We start from the raw sequence: 23638 nt of genomic DNA, 5'->3' as shown, positions 1-23638 counted from the left end.
CTGCGCGCTTGCTTGACTTTACCCCTGATCTATATAACTACGTCTGTGTATAAGGATTATACCAATTTGTGATGATTCAAATCACAAAATATTGCTGGCAAATTAGTTGTGGCAAAAAGAATTCACGCAACTTGCAAAGATATATTTAAAAGTCAATGTAAAAAATCATAAAATAATGATTTTTATCCAATCGTTTGTTTGGGTGATCGTCGTATTCATTGTAAACCATATATATTATTCAAATATCATTAAAAAAATGAACGGATAGTTTGGTCTCCCTCAGACACATTGTCTTTAATGAAATTCTTTTTCGGTCGGAGTCTAAACAGGGACGACGGACATTAGCCCAATAGTTCGCATGGCGTTCAAACCAGCATCCAGAACGCATACTCTTGGAAAATGCTTCTTAACAAGTTCTTCTGCAAACTAATCAGAAAACGGAAATAAGAATATAAAAAATACCACACTTGACTATCCACAAGGTAGGACAGAGAATCTACTAAGTAGGAAGCATGCTCTCCTTTTAAACATGTTTCCATCTGCGAATACCCTCCCTTTGTATCCCAGCAGGCATATACTCACGCATGCTCACATCCTCCAGGCATGCTTTACCTACACACATGGAAGCCTTCTATGGAAATTCCACCCAACAGACATCCATATTCCCCATACAGACATGCATGCTTCCTTTCCAGGAATATCCCCCTAAATGAATGCTTCCTTCCAGGGATATTCCCCTACAGAAATGCTTTCCTTCAAACTGTTTTCCTTCAATGTATGGTCTGTTTATCTTCACATTATAGTTTTAAACGTCTCTGAATCTACTGGGGCTAGGTTATATAGCCTTATAACCAGGAAGAATTCTGCTTAATGACCTTCCCGAGTTTTGAAGTGGAAGCAAGAAAAATTTAATGAGTCATTCACTGAGTGATAACTATATAACCACAGAAAGCGCCAAATGCTGCAAACCTTGGGAGAATTGTTTGACCGCCCACCAAGAATAATAATTATTTTCCCTTTCGAAGCTTGCAAAATTGTTGCACTCTCACAAGGCACTAGTTTATTATCTTCAGAAAATGTTTGATTCGATGGCATGTTGATACTTCCTGGAAGATGGCCACGGTTATAACTACATGAAGAGTTAGGGATTTTTCCTGACACTCGTATTCGAAAAATACTGACTAAATTCAATTGTAGACAATTTTACAAGCAGACAAATCCATGTGAGGCCATCGCGCTAGTTGTATGTACTTTGTTGGGAATTGTTTTATAAATTAACAGTTGCATGCATGGCCTCTCCCACATGTCCTAAACTGAATTTGTTTTTCAAATTATACTAGTTAAGCTTGAAAACAATTATATGAAAATTTAAATTCAAACTAATATTCCAAAAATAAAACAAATTCCTCAGCGGATTGCTTTGAAAACAAGGTTTTAACAAACTTTTAGTTGGAGTCGTTCATTCTCGTCAAAATTTGGTGGATTAGCGCATTATTAGAATTCGTTACGTTCCAAGATTTAGGGCAAAGGATACTCTTCTGGTGGTCTTATATCAACAACAATACCCCACGATTTTGATTTCGATGTTAGAACACTTGGAGAAACTAGGAAAACGGTTTATGCAAGAACGGTTAACAGCTGTTGCTTTCTACACATTAAATATATCAAGCAAATATTAACCACCACTCACAAATATAAATATTTCAATCACATTAAAGCATCGCCTCTGGTTAAGTCTATCATGCAGGACTTACCCGTCTGATCATTTCTTATATCCAATATCTGAAGCATATCTTGCAACGAGAGTCGAGGACATTTTTCCGATTTTAACTGCTCCACTGAGAGAAATTCCTTCTCCTAAAAGTTTCATAATAATTTATATCAATTAAATTAGGAAATCAAAACTCCTTTCGTGGTTATTTAATTTTTAATAACTATTGCAAAGCGTTGAGCGGAAAAATATTATCTGTTCTGAGGCAATTTGACCTTTTGCAATTGATAGCCCTATTTTTCGACGAAAACGTAGCTGTTACTGTTGTGCAGGTAGTCTGAAAATCGTGCAAATAGTCAAATTAAAATAGCTCAGTTTGACCTAATTGTGACCTGACACCAAAATTTTGCCTGTGTTAAGGAAATACAAGGAAGAAGAGCTATACTGAATTATAATTCTGTTTTTAAATATGTGAGATGGCGAAGGGACATGCAATATTATATCTTGCGGTGTACCGTTACCGTTTTTGCTTTGGCTTTTCCCTCAGACATATCATTGGTAGTTATGTTATCATGTTGACGTGCCGCGATACTCTTGGGGGTGGATTGAAAAATCTTGATTGAATCTTGAACACAACGTTCAATGTCAATCTCTACACAATAAAAACATCGAGAGTTAGTGATAGAAGTTGTGGATTAATCATTCTTGCTTCCTTTTGTTTGCATGCATCAAGTGTAGTTTACTTCCAAGCCACAGCATGAAGTCGTCATGCAGTTTGCTTATCGTTATTAATAGAACTTGTAGTTGAAGAAAGTGATTTATGTATATGACTCACTCTAATCACCTCCTCACGGCAACAAACTATTGGGCGTATGCGCTGAAGTATCAGGTGACAGAGTAAAAAAATGAGAAAAGGCTTAAATCAGACTAGAAATAGCTTTTGTTGTGTTTATGTAATGACCCAAGTAGTTTACGATATTTACATTAAAACCAATAAATAAATGGAATTAAAGAGAAAGTCAAGGTTAGGCCAATCTCGTTTATAGCCTGGTCTTTCGAGTTTTTTCGTGGCACGTAATATCACATAGGCAAGATCAAGACACATCATCTTCAATCAGACAAATGAGATGGATTCATGATTTTGTTTTATATGCACTGTCTGTAGTAGCTAAAGCGTGGAAAACATGCAACAGAATGATACCACCAGAAATTGTGGAATTGATCATTTTCATATTATAACATCTCTCGATCAATGAACAACAAGTTGAGAGTTCTATACATAAAACTTCCGATGATGGTTGTGCTATAATTACGGGTGTAATAATTCTTCAATCTGTCTAGATACCCTGCTAACACATCAATATCATGACGCAGATATCATTCCAATGTCTAGCCGTGTTAAATTGCCCTGATAAAGACTGCTAGTATTTATCCTAGTGAATTATAGTCTGATCAATTTTGCAAGATAAAACTGATATATCATGCATGCGGTGGAAAAGAAACTATACGTGAGCATTCGTCGATATTATAATAAATGACAAATAAAACATGGCAAAAAAACCTGTCCTGCCCATTGGAGGGTGTTTCGCGGTGCCTTCACAAAAAATCGTAATAAATAAAAATAGTTTATTATTTAATTTGATAGGGTGTTTATCAACATAAGCCACGCCGAGTATTATCCGGCTGACTTGCATTGGGTTCAGACTGGGTAATTGTTTTGGAGTTCTCTTTCAACACGACGCTTCAAATATGGTCATGTTGGTTAAAAACGAGTACTACAACTAGAGCTAGTAATCAACAGCAGTATAGTTCTCAACGTGTTTTGCCAAACTTCAACTGGCACAATGTATAAAACGAACCCTAAAATAAGTAAATTAGACAAGAGTATATATCTGTATAACATGAAGTATGTCAGAAGTAGGGTGTTTGGGTAAATCTATTGGGGGTAAATCAGCTGCACTTGTTTACGAGGAAGATGAAACTATGCAGATTAACAATGAACTTGAAAGGCGGTCATAATTTTGATATAAATTAAAAGTGTATACTATAGGACTAATTAGAATGATTGTTGTGTCTAGACAGTGTACAGGTGGGAGCTCCCCTTTACACGTGGCAGAAAAACATTCCGCATTCAAAACAATCTATTTAGCCTGCAGCTTGACAATATAAACTATACAAACATTCGATAACCTAAAAATAGATATTCTCAGTTCAAGTTCAAGTTTTCTTGTTTCAACTACAAACATTTTTTATCACATATTGAACTACGAGACAAAGCATGTCTGTGTGCAGTATATAAATAATATAGAATGTATTTTTAGGTGATACAGATTCCAATTATTCCTCCACTTCAATCCAGTCATCCTTACTTATCTATCATATTTGTCTTTTCTTTATAATCACCTTCGTTTTATGATCAGTTGGGATAAACCACTGATGCAGTGCGACCTGCGTGACTAAAACTAGGCTAGGACTATAGGATCAAATATATAAAACGAGCTTTGGAACTAACCAGTAACTCTAGAGTTGTTTGAGTTACGCATAAATTTTAGAGCATCTTTCGCCTGTACCTCAAAAATACCTGAAGACTCTTGAGTACCTCAAAAATACCTGAAGAATTTTTTATAGTATTGAATCCTGGCAGTCGCGCCGTCCGCATAGGACACGTGCAAAAACAGGGTGACTGCATGGGACCCAAATATCCTTAGGATATTTTTTACCCAGCAACACACTCAGTCGAAAGACGCTCATGCAGATTTTTCCAGCAAAAAAATAAATAGCACGACGTGGACTGCCTTGCATGTTCTGTTGTATTGTATATACCTAGGAACAACATTGTTAAAACCTGTGCTTATTAAATTACAACAATATTCTTGACAATCGTATTTGTGCATGGGCCATTGTTTTCAACCAGTAACAACTAGGTGTTTCTGCCCGCGTGTGACAATAATAAAGTCTTCCATTTATGCTTCATGAATCCATAAAAAAAAATGGCATATCATATTATTTAGAAAAAGCAAGATAAACACAACTAACCTGGCATATCAGAGAAGAGAAGAATACATTCATTAAAGCCATAAGTCAGAAGCTGAGCACGCAACTGTTGCAAAATTGCCACACCGATATACAGCGGAAAGGAAGAATTACCAAGAAGTAAGGTATCCCATAAATGGTAGATTTTCTGAAGCGGGAACACGTCTGTATGAACATAAAAAAAACAATGATTAGAACAGAGATTAGGTCCCATTTCATAAATCGGCTTTCTGCTTGGAAATATACTTCTGAGCAGAGGATGTTAAACGAAATTGTGTGTATAAAGCAGAGCTGGTCTTCTTCAGTAAAACTTTTTTCGGCAGAACGCACATATACAACCACACCTTGATATTTATATAGGCTGCAAAACGTTCATTGCATTCAAGATATTTTAATTGTTAATGCTGACAAAATTCCTGACTCAGAGATAACAAATGAGAGGAATGCTTAGATAACTAGCAAAAAACAAGACGGTAGATATGCAAGTGTTACCCTTCACATATTTTAGGCAGTTGTATCAATACTAATAACATCATAACGAACATGTCATATAGGGAAGCAATCAGCAACTTTGACACAATCAGTGAGTTAACCTCCATGATTTATCTCAAGTCACCATTCATGCAATAGAGACTTAGGGATAGGATAACATTTCAATGATGACAAATGTCTAATCTGCTAGATTAATCATCTTCCGCTATACCGACGTTCAGACCACTCCCCAAGATCCCAACTAAGAAAGCCTCTACAACATATTAAAATTCTCTTCCAGTGAAAACACTTATTGCATGACGTCAAGGTTAACGCCGGAAAACAAAGTGGGAGTTATAGCATTACTATAGTGGCACAAGTAACAACATTTCCCAACTCTGAATTCTACGGCTACAATTTGATAAAGTATTTCATGATTTGTATTTGGAAAATGACTTTAGATATGCGAGAATATACCGCTTGCTCAGCTGAATAAATTCCAACTACACGCGTAATATTGAACATTATTCTTACACCCGATTCAGTTTCAACAATATTGTTCAATGTTGATAACAACTCTGAACAATGTGGGCAGCACAACATTGCTCCATCCTGTTTATATCAACTTGCATCAACCTGAGCGTTTTTAGGCGTGTAAGTGTGTTACACGCCTTATTTGTGTGATGACGTACACGAGGACTGCGTGAACTGCTTACTCACATCCTTAATTCAAAGAATTCCAACTTCCTAAAATCTTATTTTTCAGAAGGTCCAGCTATAGTGTATACTTGGTATGTTGTAATTGGTAATTTGCCGAATAGTCTAGTCTACGCGCCTTTAGTTACTGCTTAAGCCCCATTGCGGGCTCATGGTTAGGATGTTACATCATTTGGCCACCTAGACAAGGTCGCCACAGTCATGACCCAAAGGAAGTGGCTTTTTGTACGTGTTATTAAAATTGAACTCTGTGGCGTAATTTGTCAAGTATTTTGTATTAGTAATGATTAGAAGCACGTTGTTCAAACATAATTCATTTACACAACGTAAAACTCATATTGCTTTGTCAGACAGATTTTGAGTTTACTGATCGATAGCAATATCAATTACGAAATCTGAAATCGGGTTGATATTAATATTAGTCTGCAAGGGCACTGCGTTGCTATAGACGGATGATAGGCCTGGTCGACATAGCAAATATAATATAAACTTAGACAATAGACCAACAACTATATTTAAACGTCCATGACACTTTACAATACAATATTTAAACTTTGTGTCGTAAGTATGCGAAACTGAGTTTTGGCTATTATAGGAGAGAGAATACCATACTGTTCCAATTCAAAATCGTTTGTTCTTCTTTTGGCCTCGGAAAATATTCAACGAGTAATTTCATTGTTATGTAGCTATATCTGAGTACATGTAGAACAATTAACAATCTTTGCAGTCAAGTGCAGCTTAGGAGGATTGAGATGGTTCTTTTACCATACTCTTCTTTCTCATTGAACGTGCGAGATTTCGTTTGTAATATTATGCAAAGTTCCCAAGAAAGGTCAAGTTCATTTGAAACTTTAAGTTCGGTCAAGTTCAGGTATCCCCCCCAAAAATCTAAATTTACCACCTACGCAACGGGATTGCCAAATAATTCAGTTGGATACAATGTTTCAAGTCTGTTAAGTTCTATCTAAATGCATATATTGTTAACATATGGCGCTTCTTATCTGTTTTGACTGCAAACAAAGCAATCGTGACATTTTAGAAAATTCTGTTAATCATTTCTTTGGACTAGGTAACAGAAAGGACTTGAAACTACAGAATATTAAAATGATTCGCAATTCCTGCTTGCTTACAGACAAACATTTTCGTGTGTCAATTACTGGTGTCTTAAACCCCAGTGTTCTTTGTAATGCAAATTTTGAATCTTTAACAAACTTTCTTTATCTCTGCCTTGACCTTCCCAATCATATTACAATTGGAAATCTGAAAGACAAATACCAAGTCAGGAGAAAGGTTTTCGCCGTCTGTCTCCCAATCGTTGGAATCTTGAGATCCCAAATTAAAAGATAACCTTAATTGAAATGGTTTACAAAATATGGGCATGAAAATGCTCAACAAAACAGTTATGTAGTGCTCAACTTCAAGTCCACCGGAAGTGAGTCGCTAGATACTGTTTAATATTAATGACTATGGATTAAAAAGCTTGCAGGAGCTAGCTTGTGGCTTAGTGCAACATACACGTCAGGTAAAGACGAACAAGAAAGATTTAACTTGCAAATATATAAGACGGTGTGTAGTTTATCAAGAATAAAGATGCATGTTTTCACTGGTAGCTTTCTAGCAATGCTTCTGTCCAAGTATCTATGCCCGGTGCTTATCGTTCTGTTTGCAACAACATGCATACTCCTGGTATATCAACGACTGCAAGAGAACACTGGTCTTCCTCCGGGTCCATTCTCATGGCCAATTATTGGTAATCTTCATTTGCTCGGCAGCAAACCTCATGAACGACTTACAGAGTTGGCCAAGACGTTTGGTGATGTGTATAGATTACAATTAGGATCTCGCCGTGTTATTGTCTTGAATTCTCTGGACTGTGTTAAGGAAACATTAGTGAAGAAATCTAGCGATTTTTCCAGCCGACCGCCGTTGAACAGTCTGCAAGCATGCGAAGGAAGTCTAACGTTTGGACCTTACGATGAAATGTACGTCAAGAAACGACGGTTAGCCCACCTTTGCATGCATAGCTTTATGTCAGATCACGAACGACTGGACTCTCAAATTAACAATGGTTTGGAAAATCTTTGCAAACGATTTTCAGACCATAACGAAGAATTTGATCCAATTCATGACATAAAACATGCAGTCGCTGAAATGAATTTTAACTATACTTTTGGCGAGGATATTGAACCGAAGAATAAAGAGAAACTGAACGAAATATTGAAAGAGTTTAGCGAATTCAACGTCAGCGGTTTACCGGATTTTTTACCATGGTTAAGTCCATTGTTCGAAAGATCATTCAAAAGAATAAAGGAAATTATTGCTCATCTTTTGAACTTTGTCCGCCACATTTACTTTGAGAAGAAAGAAAAATTCAACAAGAAAAACAAAATTGGTTGCATTGGTGATGCATTAGTGCGATGTTATGAGAATGGTACTAATGAAAGATTGGTTGCTCTTGGTGAAGAACTTGACTTGAATGAAGAGAATGTTGCTACATTGTTAACAGATTTGTATGGTGCAAGTGTTGATACAACCAGTACAAGTCTTATTTGGGCGGTTCTTTATCTCGCTTGTCACCCAAACATTCAAGATCGCCTGTACCAGGAACTAAAGGATGTCGTTGGAGTTAACTGTTTAAGCGTGAACGATAAAAATCGCTTGCCGTTCTTAGAGGCAACTGTTTTAGAAACTCTACGATATAGCACAGTTCTTCCTCTAGCTGTACCACATTATGCAGAACGCGAGACAAGTGTCGGACCTTACAGAGTCCCTGAAGACACTATCGTTTTCGTGAACTTATGGGCTGTTAACCACGACGAAAGAGTTTTCAAAGATGCCTTAAAATTTGATCCTGGTCGTTTTATCGATGAAAATGGTGAAGTAAACAGAGCTCGTTTTTCTTCTATACCATTCTCAACTGGCACTCGTAAATGTCTTGGTCACTTGCTTGCTCAACTGCAGTTGTTTTTACTTCTTGGTGGTATTGTACACAAGTATAGAATTGAACTGTCGGGTTGTCCAAGTCTTGCACCTGAATTTGGTTTTATTCTACGACCACAGTCTTTTAAAATTAATGTGTACCCGAGACAATAGGGCTTGTTTGTCAGCTGAAATAACAAACGTCTACTAATGTTGCAAGATGTGGACAGCAGGCTTTGAATGTCGTTAAGGGAAAAACTCCTCATGATGCAAACTTAAATCAACTTGATATAGTAACTGCCTGCATTTCGCAATGATACTATAAGCTATCATAGAGAAAGCGCCTTGCGCTTCAAAGGAATTGAAGACATGATTAATTTAACAAATATTACCTGTTATAGTGTGTATATTGTTTGCATATATTTCACTAACAAATGGACCTTGACATTTAGGCTATAATTTACCTTGACCTTATACAAAGAATTACGTCAGCAAAAGAATATAGTCAAAATGATCATAAATGCACACATATAAAACCTTTTTCAAGAAGTTCTATAAAATTGTAAACAATGGCGACATATGTGAAGAGAGGCTTTCTGTTGTTAGTAATAAATATATACTTAGTCTAAGTTTTTATCCAGTAATCTCTCTTCCGACAGCGCTGAGAATTATTCTAAGACTATTTTTGTAGTATATTTGTTTGCAAAGAGATTGAATGATAACCTCTTTGTTTTATCATTATTTACGGGGGAGGATCCCTTCATAGCGACAGAAGGCCATGGAGTTCGTATACGTCAATTTGTACAGGATTTGCTTAATCTTTTTTTCTGTCAGTTCTATTTGGGTTAAACATGACGTTGGCTAAGACTATTTACAAACTCCAAATCATCTAAAGGTTAAAATAAGGAACTAACTGTGACAGGATGGAGTTTCAAAAAAATTTCATCTTAGTTATTGAATAATGTCGAAGGATTTTAGTTTTTACGAGTCAAGCAACATTCCAACACTAGCATTCATGAGACCTACGTCACCCTACAGTGCACTAAAGTTCAAATGTAATTAGCTTGCAAAGTTTAATTTTCCAATGTCAATAGTTCATGTCCCTATTGGAGAGAAGAAAACAAAGATATTTTTAGCCCAAGCCGTTTTGTTTTCGTGCAAAACACAAGGTCGGTGGACTTGCATTCTATTGTTGTGGGAAAATATTATAATCTCATTGTGCAACAAACATGCAGGTCCGTGCGAATATTTTGCTTCATTGTATCCACATTGAACTAGAAACAAAACAAACTGAAACATATCCTTTGATTTTACATTTCACAGTCTTCCTAAGGTGTATTGACATATTATGCATTTCGCTGCAGATAAAAGCAAATTTGAAAAGCCGAACATTAGGGTTTTATAGCAAGCATATAGCCAGCATTGCATATTAATTTTTTCAAAATTGTATCACACGGTGTTTGGAATGTTAGATGTTGCCCTAGTTGGGAGCCTAAACAATTATATAATAATGAATCCATATTATTACATACAAGTCATATAGGGTAAATGCATGCACACAGCCAGTGACTTCTCGAAGAGCATGCTACAAGTATAGAGATGTCACAATCAAGATCGTTGAAATTCGTTTTGATGAAAATGTGGCGAATCTACTCTGCCTGCAGAGGTAGATCAGGAACTGATAGCAAGTGTTAAATTTTCATCCCAAATTTGTCACCTGATAGTCTCTGCTGTGATAATATCAATTGTTTCCAAGCTAACTATTTCTAAAGATATAATAATTTCCAGGTGATTGTGTTCAAAACCAGCTGTGACTGTATATACCCGGTTCAAATATCTCATGCTGTTTTAAGATTAATATTACTGAAGCAATAGGGTCAGCATAGTTTTCGACATAATGACATAGCGATGCTAATGGAAGTTATGAAATGTTTTTCTTTAGGTTCGTTACGTGTCTATAAACGCACAGTTCTATCAATGCATGGTTTGTTCTAACAATGACATCCATAGATTTTTTTGAAGAAATATCATGAACAATAATCATAAAAACTGATTAAGCAATCATCACAAAATATCCTCTTATTAGGTATATATATATGTATACGTATATATATACACAGTATAAATTGAATTATAGCTATTTAACCAGCACAAGTCTTCATGTAAAATTTGTCGTGACATTTACTACAATCGATCACTTGACTTACAGAGATTGATCATATGGTCATAGAAACGTGCGGTTGATGTGAATGAAGTCCCCCCCCCCAAATAACAAATGATTAACATGCACACAGCGATGCATAAGAAAATAGTTCACACTACATAGCTGTGTTAATGAAAAGCATATTCTAGTAGCTTCTGAGAACAAGCACATTCCTCGCCAATGTGAATTTTCTTGATATATTAGAAACCACTAATTTTAAGTGAATGTATTAGCTAAAATGCTACTGTAAATAAATCAAACAAGATCTTATATATTAACTACGAAATATATGGATTTCCAGATGTCATGTAATATATCACTAATAATTTAAACAATACTCCAACTCTGCACAGCGCCACACAATTGTCTATGCTGGGAATCAAACACAAAATAAAGTCGCAAAATTGTCTCCATTGTTTCAAAGAGCGTTGTCTAACCGCCAAATTACCATCAGCTCAATGCCAAAGGATTAACTAGGCTTTATTTCATTCATGTCTTTTAGAAGGTTTTCTTTGTTTAACTAAAATGACTTAATATAGTAAATATTCTGTGGGTGCAGCGCACCAACCATGTCTAATACTGGTGCCAAAATATTTAGGGAGGAGCGAATGGACGAAGACTATTGTCCCTCCCTCATTTCGAGATATCAATTTTCACACAATTACGTGTCGTATAGGTGACATTCAATTAATCCGTGATTAAGCCAACTCTTGCTATGGTTTAGACAACATTTTAAGCTGCAGTGTCTATAAACTTCACTTTGTTCTTTCAGATGTCTCGCTTAGATTAACATACAATAGTGACGTTTTTTTATTTGAATTTGTTGGCGCCGTAATACACGGAGACTTTGATAAATTACTGAGAATCATCTCACACTTGGTTGATCTTAAATTGCAAATACGTCAATGCAAATCCAGTGTGAACCGTTTTGTTCTTTGATACTTCAAACCGTTCACAAAGACCAAGTTCATCATTGTGCTTACGAAAACAATCTTATAAAAAAAATCAATACAAAATTGTGGGTTCGACCTCACAGCACGATAACACGTAGGTCGGAAGATTCTTTTATGCTAAAACCGGCAGGGAAACCACCAATGTATTTCAATTACAAGTGTTTAAGTGCAACACATGAGGAGTATATAAGTGTATGATCGTTAAGTACAAGAGGCTCTTGGGCATACGACCATTGTTGTATTATATTTGTAAAAAATGACCTTGTCGCTTTAGTAAATATTTCCTTGTTGCTACTTAGCGCTAAAACAACAAACGTATAACCATGAACTGTATCTTCTTCAAAATATCATCAATACAGACATCGTATACATAAGTGTTATTGCAAATACGGTTGAAATACACCATGCAGCACCACTAAAACGTCTCTAACGAAAATTTCTTAAATAATTTTTGCTCTTTGTCTGATAGTATTGAGCCCTGGCCTAGTTGTGAACTAACTGGTTATTCCGGTTTAACCTGTTTGCGGCAGAATTCTGTAAACAGAAATTTAATAATAGCTTGACGAGAATAAATATATCAGAAGTACAGCAGTATAGGAAGAAATCAATACTTTAAATATTATTTACAAAATATTCAAAAACTGAAAAACAAAATTGAAGCTGCATTTCTGAAGCAAATTCAATTTTAATGTAGTATTAATCATTTGAACAACCGATTTTTACTACATCTTCACGTATACTGGAGATACATCTTCATCTAGTCATGACTTTTGTCAATGGTGTCCTTATATAGAGTCTACCTAAGTAAGGCTTAATATTTTCAGCTTAATTCAAGCCCCGTTTACACTACACTCGATTTATTGGCACGGCACGGCTAAAATGAGTACCCATGTCCATTTCATTAGTGCCCGGCCTTTGTTTCGGTAGCCTAAACACTAATAAAATTGAGCACGAACGGATACCCATTTTAGCCGTGTCGTGCCAATAAATTGAGTGCAGTGTAAACGAGCTTCAAGCAAGTGTCCTCTAAGCAAAGTCCATAACGGTTAAAAATAGGACATGCGTGGAATCCAATATATATGATAAACAGGAAATATGAAAAAAATTCATATTTATCATCACAAGAACGATGTTTTTAGTTTTTCATCGATGTTTATGATATCTATCATATGGCGATTGGAATCGAATGATTGCATAATGTGCATCACGACAAAATTAGGATATAAATATTTTTCGGACTTTAGAGCTTTTTTTTGGCGGCGACTAAAATTAAATCTTCCGCAATTTTCAATGAATATATAACTAATTATTCAGCTACTGTCAAGATTATTCTGATAATACCTGATGCATTTCTGTTTGTGGGAATAATATGTTAGATAGTGTTTAGCTCAGTTATACATTCTATAGCTACGTGCATTTTACACTATATATACATGCACATAACGCAACGTAGCCTTTTCTTCGACCACGGCATATTCACGCGACTTCATCACCGGATTTCCTCATTGTTATTATATTGAATGTCTGCAAAACCGGCTAACTCTACTAAAATGGTTTCGTAATTGTATGTATATACATGCAAAGACACTTTAAACGTATAGCACTCCAAATCTAAAAAGGCATACATGCAGTCTTGTAGCTCAGGTCGTTATTTCATTGAAATTCTAACTACGAATATCAGTATATTCAGTTGAACCAAAAGTGAAAGTCGTAACCATGCAGCATTACGCTCTGCATTGCAATCCGTGCACTCTGTTTCTTCTGTTTTGAATAAAAAGTTTTCTCAATCCCAGTAAAAATGGCCCTAAGCAACCTGAGACTTTTTCCGCACTAATAGTAAAGGCGTGCAGTTCCGTAAACCGAAAAATTCTCAGCTATAAATAAACATATAATAAATAAATATATAAACTCACGTGTGAACATTGTCAGGAACCAGGGAATGGCGTAAAGCTGAAATGAAAATCGTATATTGAATGAGCAAAGACCATGCAGATATCGCGATCATGCACAACCTTGGTAAAAATAAAACTATACATGCATATATGGTCCAAACAATTAAACTCAACGTTAAAATTCTTGGGTTTAATCTAGGTTATACCAGACAACCTAAAACATAACAATCCGGTGCAGGCATGCAGGCACGTATATATAGCGCTGTTCGGCTTCCTGGAACCGGACCCAGGTGTCCTATATCAAATCTTGTGACCTTAGTTGTGTGTGTCTTTAACAATTGCAAAAACAGGTTTACGTGCATTCAGAAGAGCAGTATGAGGATATATCTACATATGTATTGCTTCGATAGACGGGAAACTCATCGAAAACGGAAAACTCGTCTGATTCACATCCGCGGGGTCTCTCATCCGAATTTTCCCGTTTAACTTTCCCATCTAAACAGACGGGTAAGTTGCACGAGAATCCGCCCGTCTGGAAGAGAAACTCTTAAACGGATAAATCATAAAAATATCAATCATTCTAAAATATCAACACGGTCAAGGACGGAACAAGGAAAGAAAAAGATATGCAAAATGATGATCGCAATAATTAGCAACGAGATCTATTTTAGCATTATCCGACCCACCATACGTATAGAAACTTAGGGCTGCTTTCCACTTACACGTTTTTTATACGCACGTACACGCCCGGAAAATTTGAAATGCTTCTAAATTTTTATTATTTAACATCCAGGTCTACAAGTGCATACTAAAATATGCGGAAAACTAAGTTCCTTCGATTTATTCACTTAGTTTTTTCAAAGGTAACATGTATAAGGATTTAGACTTTTACGTGCGTGTACGTGCGTATAAAAAACGCGTAACTGGAAAGCAGCCTTTATCCACGGGTTTTTACTATCAACTTTTTCGTCTAAGATGAGTTTCCTATATTATGAATTCATTTAATTACCTCTGGTTGAAACCCCGTTTCGTCTAAGTGACTAAACAATTCAGGATCATGGAACGCAATCAAATGACAAAATACAGCGAGATATTCTAAATATGAAACATTATAAAATTTATAATCATTTTCCAATCATAGCTTTTAGAATCTATATAGACGCACAGAATGCTAATTTGCGCGTTTGGTGTCTTTAAAACAAAAATCGTCTCAGTACATTAAGAACATATAAACGTAACAACAGCACAAGAACAATACCAAAAGTCATGGGAAAAAACAATAATTGATTAAATCACGATATATAATGAACATTCATTCAATGTTTTTACCTTGAATTATGTGAGAGTTATCTTTGAGGAAAAAATTATAAAGATACTTCGGAATAAAAGATTTGAGACAACTGAACGCCAAAGCTAAAAGGAAAGGAGACATTCATTTTACAGAATATAACTAAATAGAACTGAATCAGTTTTCCAAAAATAATTTGAGTGCAATTCAATTCCTCGTGTATGATATCAGGCGTTCCGCCTGTTGCATACGTTATTATGAGAAAACACCTATTCCAAACTAATCGAGTTTGCATGAATGAATTCACGCCTTAGATCATCCTGTGATATTGCCTTCTTCTACGGTTATAAGGTATGTAAAACATGCCAGAATTTGTTTCTTATTGTCTTATTCTTGATTAATTCGTCATTCAGGAATGTCTTAAATATTTATTCAACGTTATAAAATCAGTTTAAATCAGTATAAAATCATATTTAACATCTTACCTTCATTATTGAAATTGAGTGACAGAAATGGAGCACACAATGAATCTAAGCCTAGAATAAACATTTAGTTGAACAAAATACACTGAAAAAAGCACGAAAAACGATAAAGAGAGAACCTGGGCCGGCTGGGCGTTTACAGAAGGATAAGCACCAACATGCATGTACATGGGACTTTTGACACATGGGACAGGAATTGTTCTGATCTAACCTTGCCAATAAACTAAGCCAGGATGGGAGACAACCCAAGCTTTCAGCAATCTCTTAAATTTCTCGTGGGCCGTTGGTGAAGCAAGAAGCTGGTGATATTGATGACAACGAGGAATGTCGACTTCAATCTACACGAAAATAATTATGCTTTGTTGTTTTTGCACGAAAATTATTTTTAGGAAATTAATTTTTGTTTCTGTATATTCTGTAGAAAAACCAAGATATACTAGTAGCACAGCGAAATATAATATTGGCTGATCCATATATCGTAATGAGGATGATAACGTCATATATGTCTCTAATTATGGTTACCTGTCTATCTGTTGGAGTAACAGAATCCTTGTCAATGTCATCATAGGTAAGGGGAACATTACCCTTAATAAAATAATGTAGCCTAAGTTATTACATCAATCCAAATACTTAATACTTTAAAACAAGTTTTAAAACTGGTAAAGACAAAAACAGCAAAGCGTTTAGCCACAGATTACCCAGATGTCTCACTTCTGATTAAAAAAGCGTAAGCGCTTGCTCAGCAAGTGACTAGAGGCATTCACCCCCCCGAAATTTCAAAATGGAGCCGAACTATTTTATACATGGAAAAAAACCTCCTCTCATTTGCTAGAAAAGGCGACTGTGTAGTTAAGTTTGTGTCTGAATCCATCATCATCTATACCCGCTTTGGAAAAGTGAGTTTAGAGTACCTCGTTTTCAATATTGTTCGAGTGTTTTATCTTTTTTCGATTGTCATAGGAGCGGAAAATTATAAGCAGTAGAAATCTCCATAATTTCAAACATATTTCTTTTAAAAAGTGTTTGAATATCTTTACATTGAATGGAACTTCCTGTACAAATCAATAAATGTACATATATTCCGACTCATTTGACACATCGTGCAGTTTTTCACTTCAATTCAGTTCGTCTCCATTTTGAAATTTTATTTCGGGGGGGTGAATGCCTCTAGTCACTTGCTAAGCGTGCGCAGAAAGCGATGCGCAGTGACGAATCGCTTACGCTTTTGAGTCAGAAGTGAGACATCTGGGTGTTAATCTGTGGTTTAGCTATTGCTTGGCGAATGAAATTCGTACAATTGATGACTTCCAAAATTTCTTTTAGACAGTATGTATAACAATATAGTGCAGACTTCCGTGAGCCTTCAAGGAGATCAGCAGTATGACTACATGCGATAGACCGAGATACTAAAGCCTGTGCTAGTTATTACAAGGGACAGAGCTTATCTTACCTAGGCAAAAAATAAGCTATAAAGGATAAAATTATGATGTGTTTACCGTAACATTAAGCAACGCTGCCCAGACCTGAGCGCGTAACAGAGGAGGGATATCAACACGAGCCTCTTTAATGATTTTATCTCTTGTGAAAGGATAACCCTAGATAAAAACACAATGTCGACACTTTAACAACGTTAAAAACGCACAAAACAGAATTCATTTCATTGGTAAACGATTGATCGAGACGGTAATTTGTATCATAGAGCGTATGGCAGCAACATAATTTGTTTCGGAAGTTAAATTCAATGACACCAACGAACAGCTTCTTACTAGCTACCGACACTGCATACTCATTAGTGTTTTGGACGTCCGAAGTTGCTTTCTACACCCAGCACAGGACTAAATCTTTCAGAACAATGGCATTCCGTAGAACAAAGCTTTAAGAATGCACTTACTTCAAGCAATCTCTGGAAAATGACAATTCGACGAAACTATAGAAATTATGAAACAACATTAGATATTAGACATTTAGTTCAGAATTTTTCTCCTATTTTACGTAAGGGAAGTTAAGAGATAAATTTCCTTATATATGATCGAAGTTATTATATTGATTTAACAAAACCAAAATCATTTAGAAACAAAATTACTACTTCGAACTTTTCAGATTCGCATTGCTAGGGAAAGCATAGCAACAGGAATCATATTTTCCAAAGACCCTGGGTACGAGGTTGCATATTTTCCCAGGAAAAATGATGAAATTTGATGGCTGCTCGTGTTGATCACGCTCACAGGTGGAGATTTTAGGCTCGCTACGCGTGGATCTCTTGTCCATTAGGAGTCTAGAAAAATTCTAGTGTGCAGAGGCGAGGCACTTTATGTGATACTGTAAGTAAACAACGTTGAAGAAGTCTTTGTTTATCACCTGATATTCTACATCACGTTCCCGGATAACAACTGGTAAACTCTCCATTTCACTTAATTCAAAAGGACAGGGACTAAAACAAATATTTAACTTTAAAAACAATTTAATTATCATGTACGATGTAATTGGAATAACAGGTACAATTTTGTATAGTGAAGTGAAACGCTTCTTATGTATAATAACAATTCTTGAATGTGGTTTCTTTATGAATTATTCGCAAACATTATCAATACAAAAAATTCCCAGTAACTTACTCTTTTTGAGCTAGTAGTGGATAATACGCACTAGGTTCCACATGAGATAATCGCTACAACGGAAAAATAGTTTAGCTTATATGCTCAAGATATCCTAAACTGAAATCGTACATGCATATGTAATTGCCAATAGTAGAAAAGATTAAAACCGCGTTGCCTATGTTTAGTATGTTAGGATACATCAAGGGTCGGTTGTATGAAAGCCGGTTAGCGCTATCCAACGGATAGTGGTTTTTTCAATCGCTTCAAAATCGCCCTTTTTTATCATAATTTTGATTAAATCTTTGTATTCCTATATCGGGGATCGTCTTGAGTAATTTTTAGTTCCAAAGCTGAAATTTCATTGCTTTTCAAGAAAGGTTGAAAAAATCACTATTCGGTGGATGGCCCCTGTATGATGGATGTGTAAATATTCTGGATCAAGTTCTTATCAAACAGTTTTACTCGAACATTTCAAATGAAATGTTGAATAGATTTTACTTATCATGACAAACACCGAAAGCAAGATGTTACATGAAGTTAGATTGAGTACGTTATGACAAGGTATCTTTGAGAGAAGAATCAATTGGTGCATCACCTCTCTAACTCTTTCCAAAGACAAGCAAACAACACTATCATCAAGCAACAGATTTCTGTCTTTCGCAACGCCAAGGGTATCACCACCTTGTAATATAACACTGTCAAAAATAAAAACAAGGAGTGTTATCCACGATATCCACAAGTCATAAAGAATGTATTGAGAATGAATGTGGGTGCATGTATGTGCGAATGCATTTGTTTTCACGAAACGAGAATATACTTTATAGAAAGCAGGATATTGTTGGTCGGTCGTGCACATTAATACAAGTATTAGGTAGAGTAATACTAAAAATACTATAACAGACCGTAAATCGAGAACTATGCATGTGTTAATCATGTATTTTTTAGCAAGAAAGGACTGTACCTTTTCACATAATTTATCTAAGATTTATGAAATTTGCCATACTTACTTGGGCAAATTACAAACAGGGGGAAATGTCTTGATCAAGTCGTGTTTTTTCAGCTCAGCAAAAACATCCCCACCAGCTAGCGTCCACAAATGATATACTTCTCTAATATATCTAAAAGACAAAATCCCACCATAGTAAGAAAGATATAGGGCTTATAGTACTATACGCACGACTAATGACTTGCTTCTTGACTAATCAGAAGCAAGCAAGCTTTGTTTGCAATCTACGTCACAGCGAAGACGTCTATAGAACTCCACAGGAAAAAGATATTTGAAGTAATCTTATTCACTGATACCTTTCCTGCAGTCGATCTTCTCCTAAAGATAAGAAACGTATAATTGAAAATTATTAAGCAAAATTAGTTTGGATGACTGCATTCAATATTGCGGACGCGGGAAAGATATTTTGTCTGTGACCGTAAGTTTTACGGAACCAATCAAACTAAACGTTTCACGTCATTCAATACTGTTGCCAGAGACGTGCCGGGCGGGAAGCGTATTCGAAGTATAAATATTAAAGCCCAACATAGTGCTTTCAGTAAAGCCATAAGAGACAATCAAACCATTTGAGAATAATAAAAATATATTTGGTAGTAACGTTTCGTCTTAACTTAAGACATCTTCAGACTAAATGATAAATTACGTCATAATAAATTACGTGAAAAAAGTAGACTAGTCACGTCATTATGAGAAAGGTCTACTGAATGCGTTGTTTCATACAATACTTTAGACTTTTCAAAGGTGAATTTCCTACTTACCAGGTATGCTCTTTTTCGGAGAATCCACAGGTAGCTCAAGATCTCCAGACCTAAATATCGCAGGAAATACTTCCATATGAATTTCATCACTAGCCTAAAAAATTGAATAATTGAATTACAGCTATACAATGCATCGCTGATTATTCTATTCTAGAATTCTAGAATACCAAACTTTACCTTATGATTGAAAAAAAATTGAAGACTTAATTTACCTTATTAATTGTATTTAAGTCTGAAAAAAGCTGGTGGTTAAGAAGATCCATTGGACTTTGCCTGAAAAATATGATATATAGGCGTGAAAATCAGTATACTACAGTAACATACTACGCATGCACAAGTAAAAATTGAACACTATGTAAATGATATTCTGTACCTTTTGGAATGCTTAATGGTAAGACAACATTCAATAAAAGAACGTAAGTTTGCTGGAATTCCCTGAATATGCATTCAATATGTTAGCCCATAGTTGGTTAGCCTTATTATCATATATACTGTAAACTAGTATACTAAATATATTCATAAATATTTGTAAATACCTTTAGTATATCTGCTGCATCGTGCTCTTTCAGCAGTAAACAAAATGGACTTTCGCCAGTTTCTATATAAAAAAATCGCCATGCATGTATGTGACTTACAATTGTTGAGTAATTTAAATACCAGTCAACATACCCTTTTCCTTTATTAATAATGACAGTGTTCTTTCTAATATTTTCTTAATGTCTGATTTCTTGGTCAGATTGCCCCAAATTAGTTTGCCCTAAAACAGTTGGAGATCAATATCTTCATTATTATAATTTTTTCCACACGTGCGGGAAATATGAAGTATAAAACTTCTTACCATAACAAGCTCAGTTAAAATGATTCCTAGAGACCAAACGTCCGCCTATTAGTGGAAATTAAAGGCAGCACGTTGGTTCTTTGCTATACTGAAAATATCGTTTGGTAAAATGCATAAACTCGCGTTTAAGACACGTAGTTCTTTATGTCTACATACCAGGGAATTAGGTTTATAGAGTGTCAGACAATTCACACGATATTTAGCAAAGAAACAAATAGAAGAAGGTTCGCATCTGGTCGTCAAACTAGATCAAATCACTGGATCAAATTGACGATTTTATTTGCATGCATGGCCATTTGGATTTCAATTCGATTCTTATCAAAAGAGGACAGCGCCAGCAGTAGAAAGTTCATACCAAAGTTGGTGAAAATGAAGTTTTTTTCAACGAACAAACACTATCAGTTTACAAGCAACATGTATACCTTTGCGCTGCATGCACCTGACAGGTTTGAAGACTGCGGACCTCGTAGCAAGATTTCTGGTGCAAGATATCTTGGTGATCTAAAATAAACCAATAATCAACCAAACCTGTAACCAAAGAGCTACATGTACTGGTGTGGATATTTCGTGCAGATAAACAATGCATATTATATAAGATAAGGAGAAGTAAAACATGTTGTGTTAAAGAAATTGGTTCATCTCACATGATATTCCGATTGCAAACAATTCTTATTACAGATTATTCTCTTACTTATTCGCGAACTCAGCCTGATCACGATGCACCCTAATTTATGGCGTCAAGTAAATATAACACGTTTCCCGTTTTGAACAACGTGGTTTTCACGAGATCAGTCTGAGTCAGGGTGGAACATCGAGGGATTGGAAATAAGTAAAGTACAAGCCCTTGTAAATGGAAATAAGTAATGTGTTTAGCCCTTCATGAGCGCGAGCTGAATTTACTCTTTAAATGCTTTTCATATATTAATTGTCATAATCGTTTAAGCCCATTTAAAAAATTTAAAAGACCCCAAAAATGGTGATTCGTCATCGTGAGAAAGGCTAATTGCGGATTTAGAGAAAAAAATTATAATATTTTACCCAATTGGAAAATCCACAGCAGTGCCATTGTTAGTCATAAAGAAACGTCCGAATTTAGACAATTTGACATTTCCCTGTAAATACAAAGCAGGTTAAACAGGTTTTTTATAAAACTTTTGCCTCAAACGTTCAGATTGAACTTCGCAAATTAGCTGCGAAATATAGTGCACCCTCGTAGTCATATTGATGTCTGGAAAACACAAACAGACTAAAAATCGTCAGGGTCAGCAACGCTCAAAACGACTGCATTATGAAGCATAAATATCACGTTATTATCACATTATTATCGCAGTATTCAAATTGAGCTGGAGTGGAGCCGTTTTGACTGGTACGCCAACTTTTGCCGTGCTATAGCTGAGTAACAGTTTTGATTAACTGTGGGATACTAGTATGCATTGGTGAATTAAGTCCAGTGGTAGCTAGTAAACAATCCAGCCAAACAGGGCCTTAATTAAATGCCCTAAAAAACTAGAATGAGGTTCATAATTTATTGCAGCAAAGTCCTAAAGACATTATAGTCATTCTGTAGGCTATAACAATTGGTCTTCATCTTGAAGTGCACTTTTTTGAAACAGTCACTTTCACCTATTTTTTCAGGTCTTGAAATCCAATTTATAAAAACAGTAAATAATAACTTGTTTAACAAGTTTTGGGCTGTTTCCATTTAACTAACCTTAATGTCTAGTAAGATGTTGTCTAAAGTTAATGATCTATGAACTATATTCTGTTTATTCAGAAACGCCAACCCCATGATGATGTCACATGCAATTCCTTTAATTATGTCAAAATCTCTGGAGATAAAAGAGAGTTATTGTAAGTAGTTTGACAATCAATTATAGCAAATTTATTTAAAATTTAAGATGCATATGAAAATATTAGATGGATTATTAAGTCCACCAAGACATGCAATGTTTTAGGTTACCAAAAGAGTGAAATCTGAAAATACCTAAATCTGTTTTTCTCTAGAACATCATGTAAGCAGACTTTATGATGTTCAGCCACCACAACTAAACGTTCTAAAAGCATAAGCATATTTCTGTGTAAGTGTACTTTTGATTTTCACATAGGTTTATGGGGCTAAAGATTTTGGGGAGGCTGACAAATAATTTCAGCAAAAAATGATCCCACTCAAAAGTAAAAATTGCTTAACTGATCTTTGATTTCTGCAAAAATTGCCCAAATTTTGGTAGAGTTCATTAAAAATTAGCCCAACCTGCCAATTCAATTGTTTTTGGTAGGGCAGCTTCAACCTCCCCCCCCCCCCCATCCTGTATGCTTATGGTTTTCAAATTTAAAAGTTACACACTGAATATTTCAAGCCATTGCACCTAGCTGTCAATGTCATGATATATTTTCAAAATGTCACAGCGAAAAAAAATCTACTTTACAACCACTATGCTATACCATGCTTGCCACGGACAATATCCAGATATTCACACAGATTTGGATGATGTAAAGTTTTCAGTCTCTGAAATCTTCCATAGATAACAATTGAGTTTGGTGTAAGAGGGAGTCCATTCGTTCCACATGTGTTAGCTGGATGCACGGAGGCCAAAAATGTTGATATACCAATATCTGATTTTCTTAACTTAGCCATTTAGTTTAAGTAGTATTCATTTCATTTATTTATATATACAGCAAATCAAAATAATGAAATGTACTGTCAGTGTGTACGTGATAGTGATCATTTCCTGTCAGTGTTTCAGTGTTTTCCGTGATCCATCAAACATTTTCA

The 23638-nt window shown here is 35.5% G+C and overlaps 2 protein-coding genes across 2 annotated transcripts; one reads left to right on the top strand and one right to left on the bottom strand.

The window, feature by feature from the left end:
* Positions 1-127: 127 nt before the first annotated feature.
* Positions 128-23628, bottom strand: LOC114521263 (TBC domain-containing protein kinase-like protein). Its single transcript, XM_028541632.1, has 30 exons — positions 23308-23628; positions 22850-22919; positions 22577-22694; positions 21904-21977; positions 21288-21366; positions 20866-20910; positions 20697-20784; positions 20564-20625; positions 20401-20462; positions 20240-20300; positions 20028-20121; positions 19566-19587; positions 19271-19381; positions 18859-18958; positions 18282-18334; positions 18028-18100; positions 17561-17596; positions 17166-17264; positions 16192-16254; positions 15881-16007; positions 15673-15723; positions 15229-15312; positions 14909-14994; positions 13921-13957; positions 4748-4909; positions 2233-2363; positions 1755-1857; positions 1535-1604; positions 970-1129; positions 128-426 (listed from the first exon to the last, which is right to left on the bottom strand). Exons 1-30 carry the CDS (start codon positions 23498-23500, stop codon positions 322-324), a joined length of 2619 nt encoding a protein of 872 aa, XP_028397433.1. The 5' UTR covers positions 23501-23628; the 3' UTR covers positions 128-321.
* LOC114521265 (cytochrome P450 1A1-like) lies at positions 7174-9525 on the top strand. The gene has a single exon (XM_028541635.1). It carries the CDS (start codon positions 7523-7525, stop codon positions 9023-9025), a length of 1503 nt encoding a protein of 500 aa, XP_028397436.1. The 5' UTR covers positions 7174-7522; the 3' UTR covers positions 9026-9525.
* Positions 23629-23638: the final 10 nt, after the last annotated feature.

The sequence above is a fragment of the Dendronephthya gigantea genome, unplaced genomic scaffold (assembly GCF_004324835.1).
Source record: "Dendronephthya gigantea isolate DGI-Jeju-01 unplaced genomic scaffold, DenGig_1.0 000020F, whole genome shotgun sequence".
NCBI classification, from domain to species: Eukaryota; Metazoa; Cnidaria; class Anthozoa; order Malacalcyonacea; family Nephtheidae; genus Dendronephthya; species Dendronephthya gigantea.
Note: the sequence above shows the minus strand (reverse complement) of the source record. Positions and strands in the feature narration are given on the sequence as shown.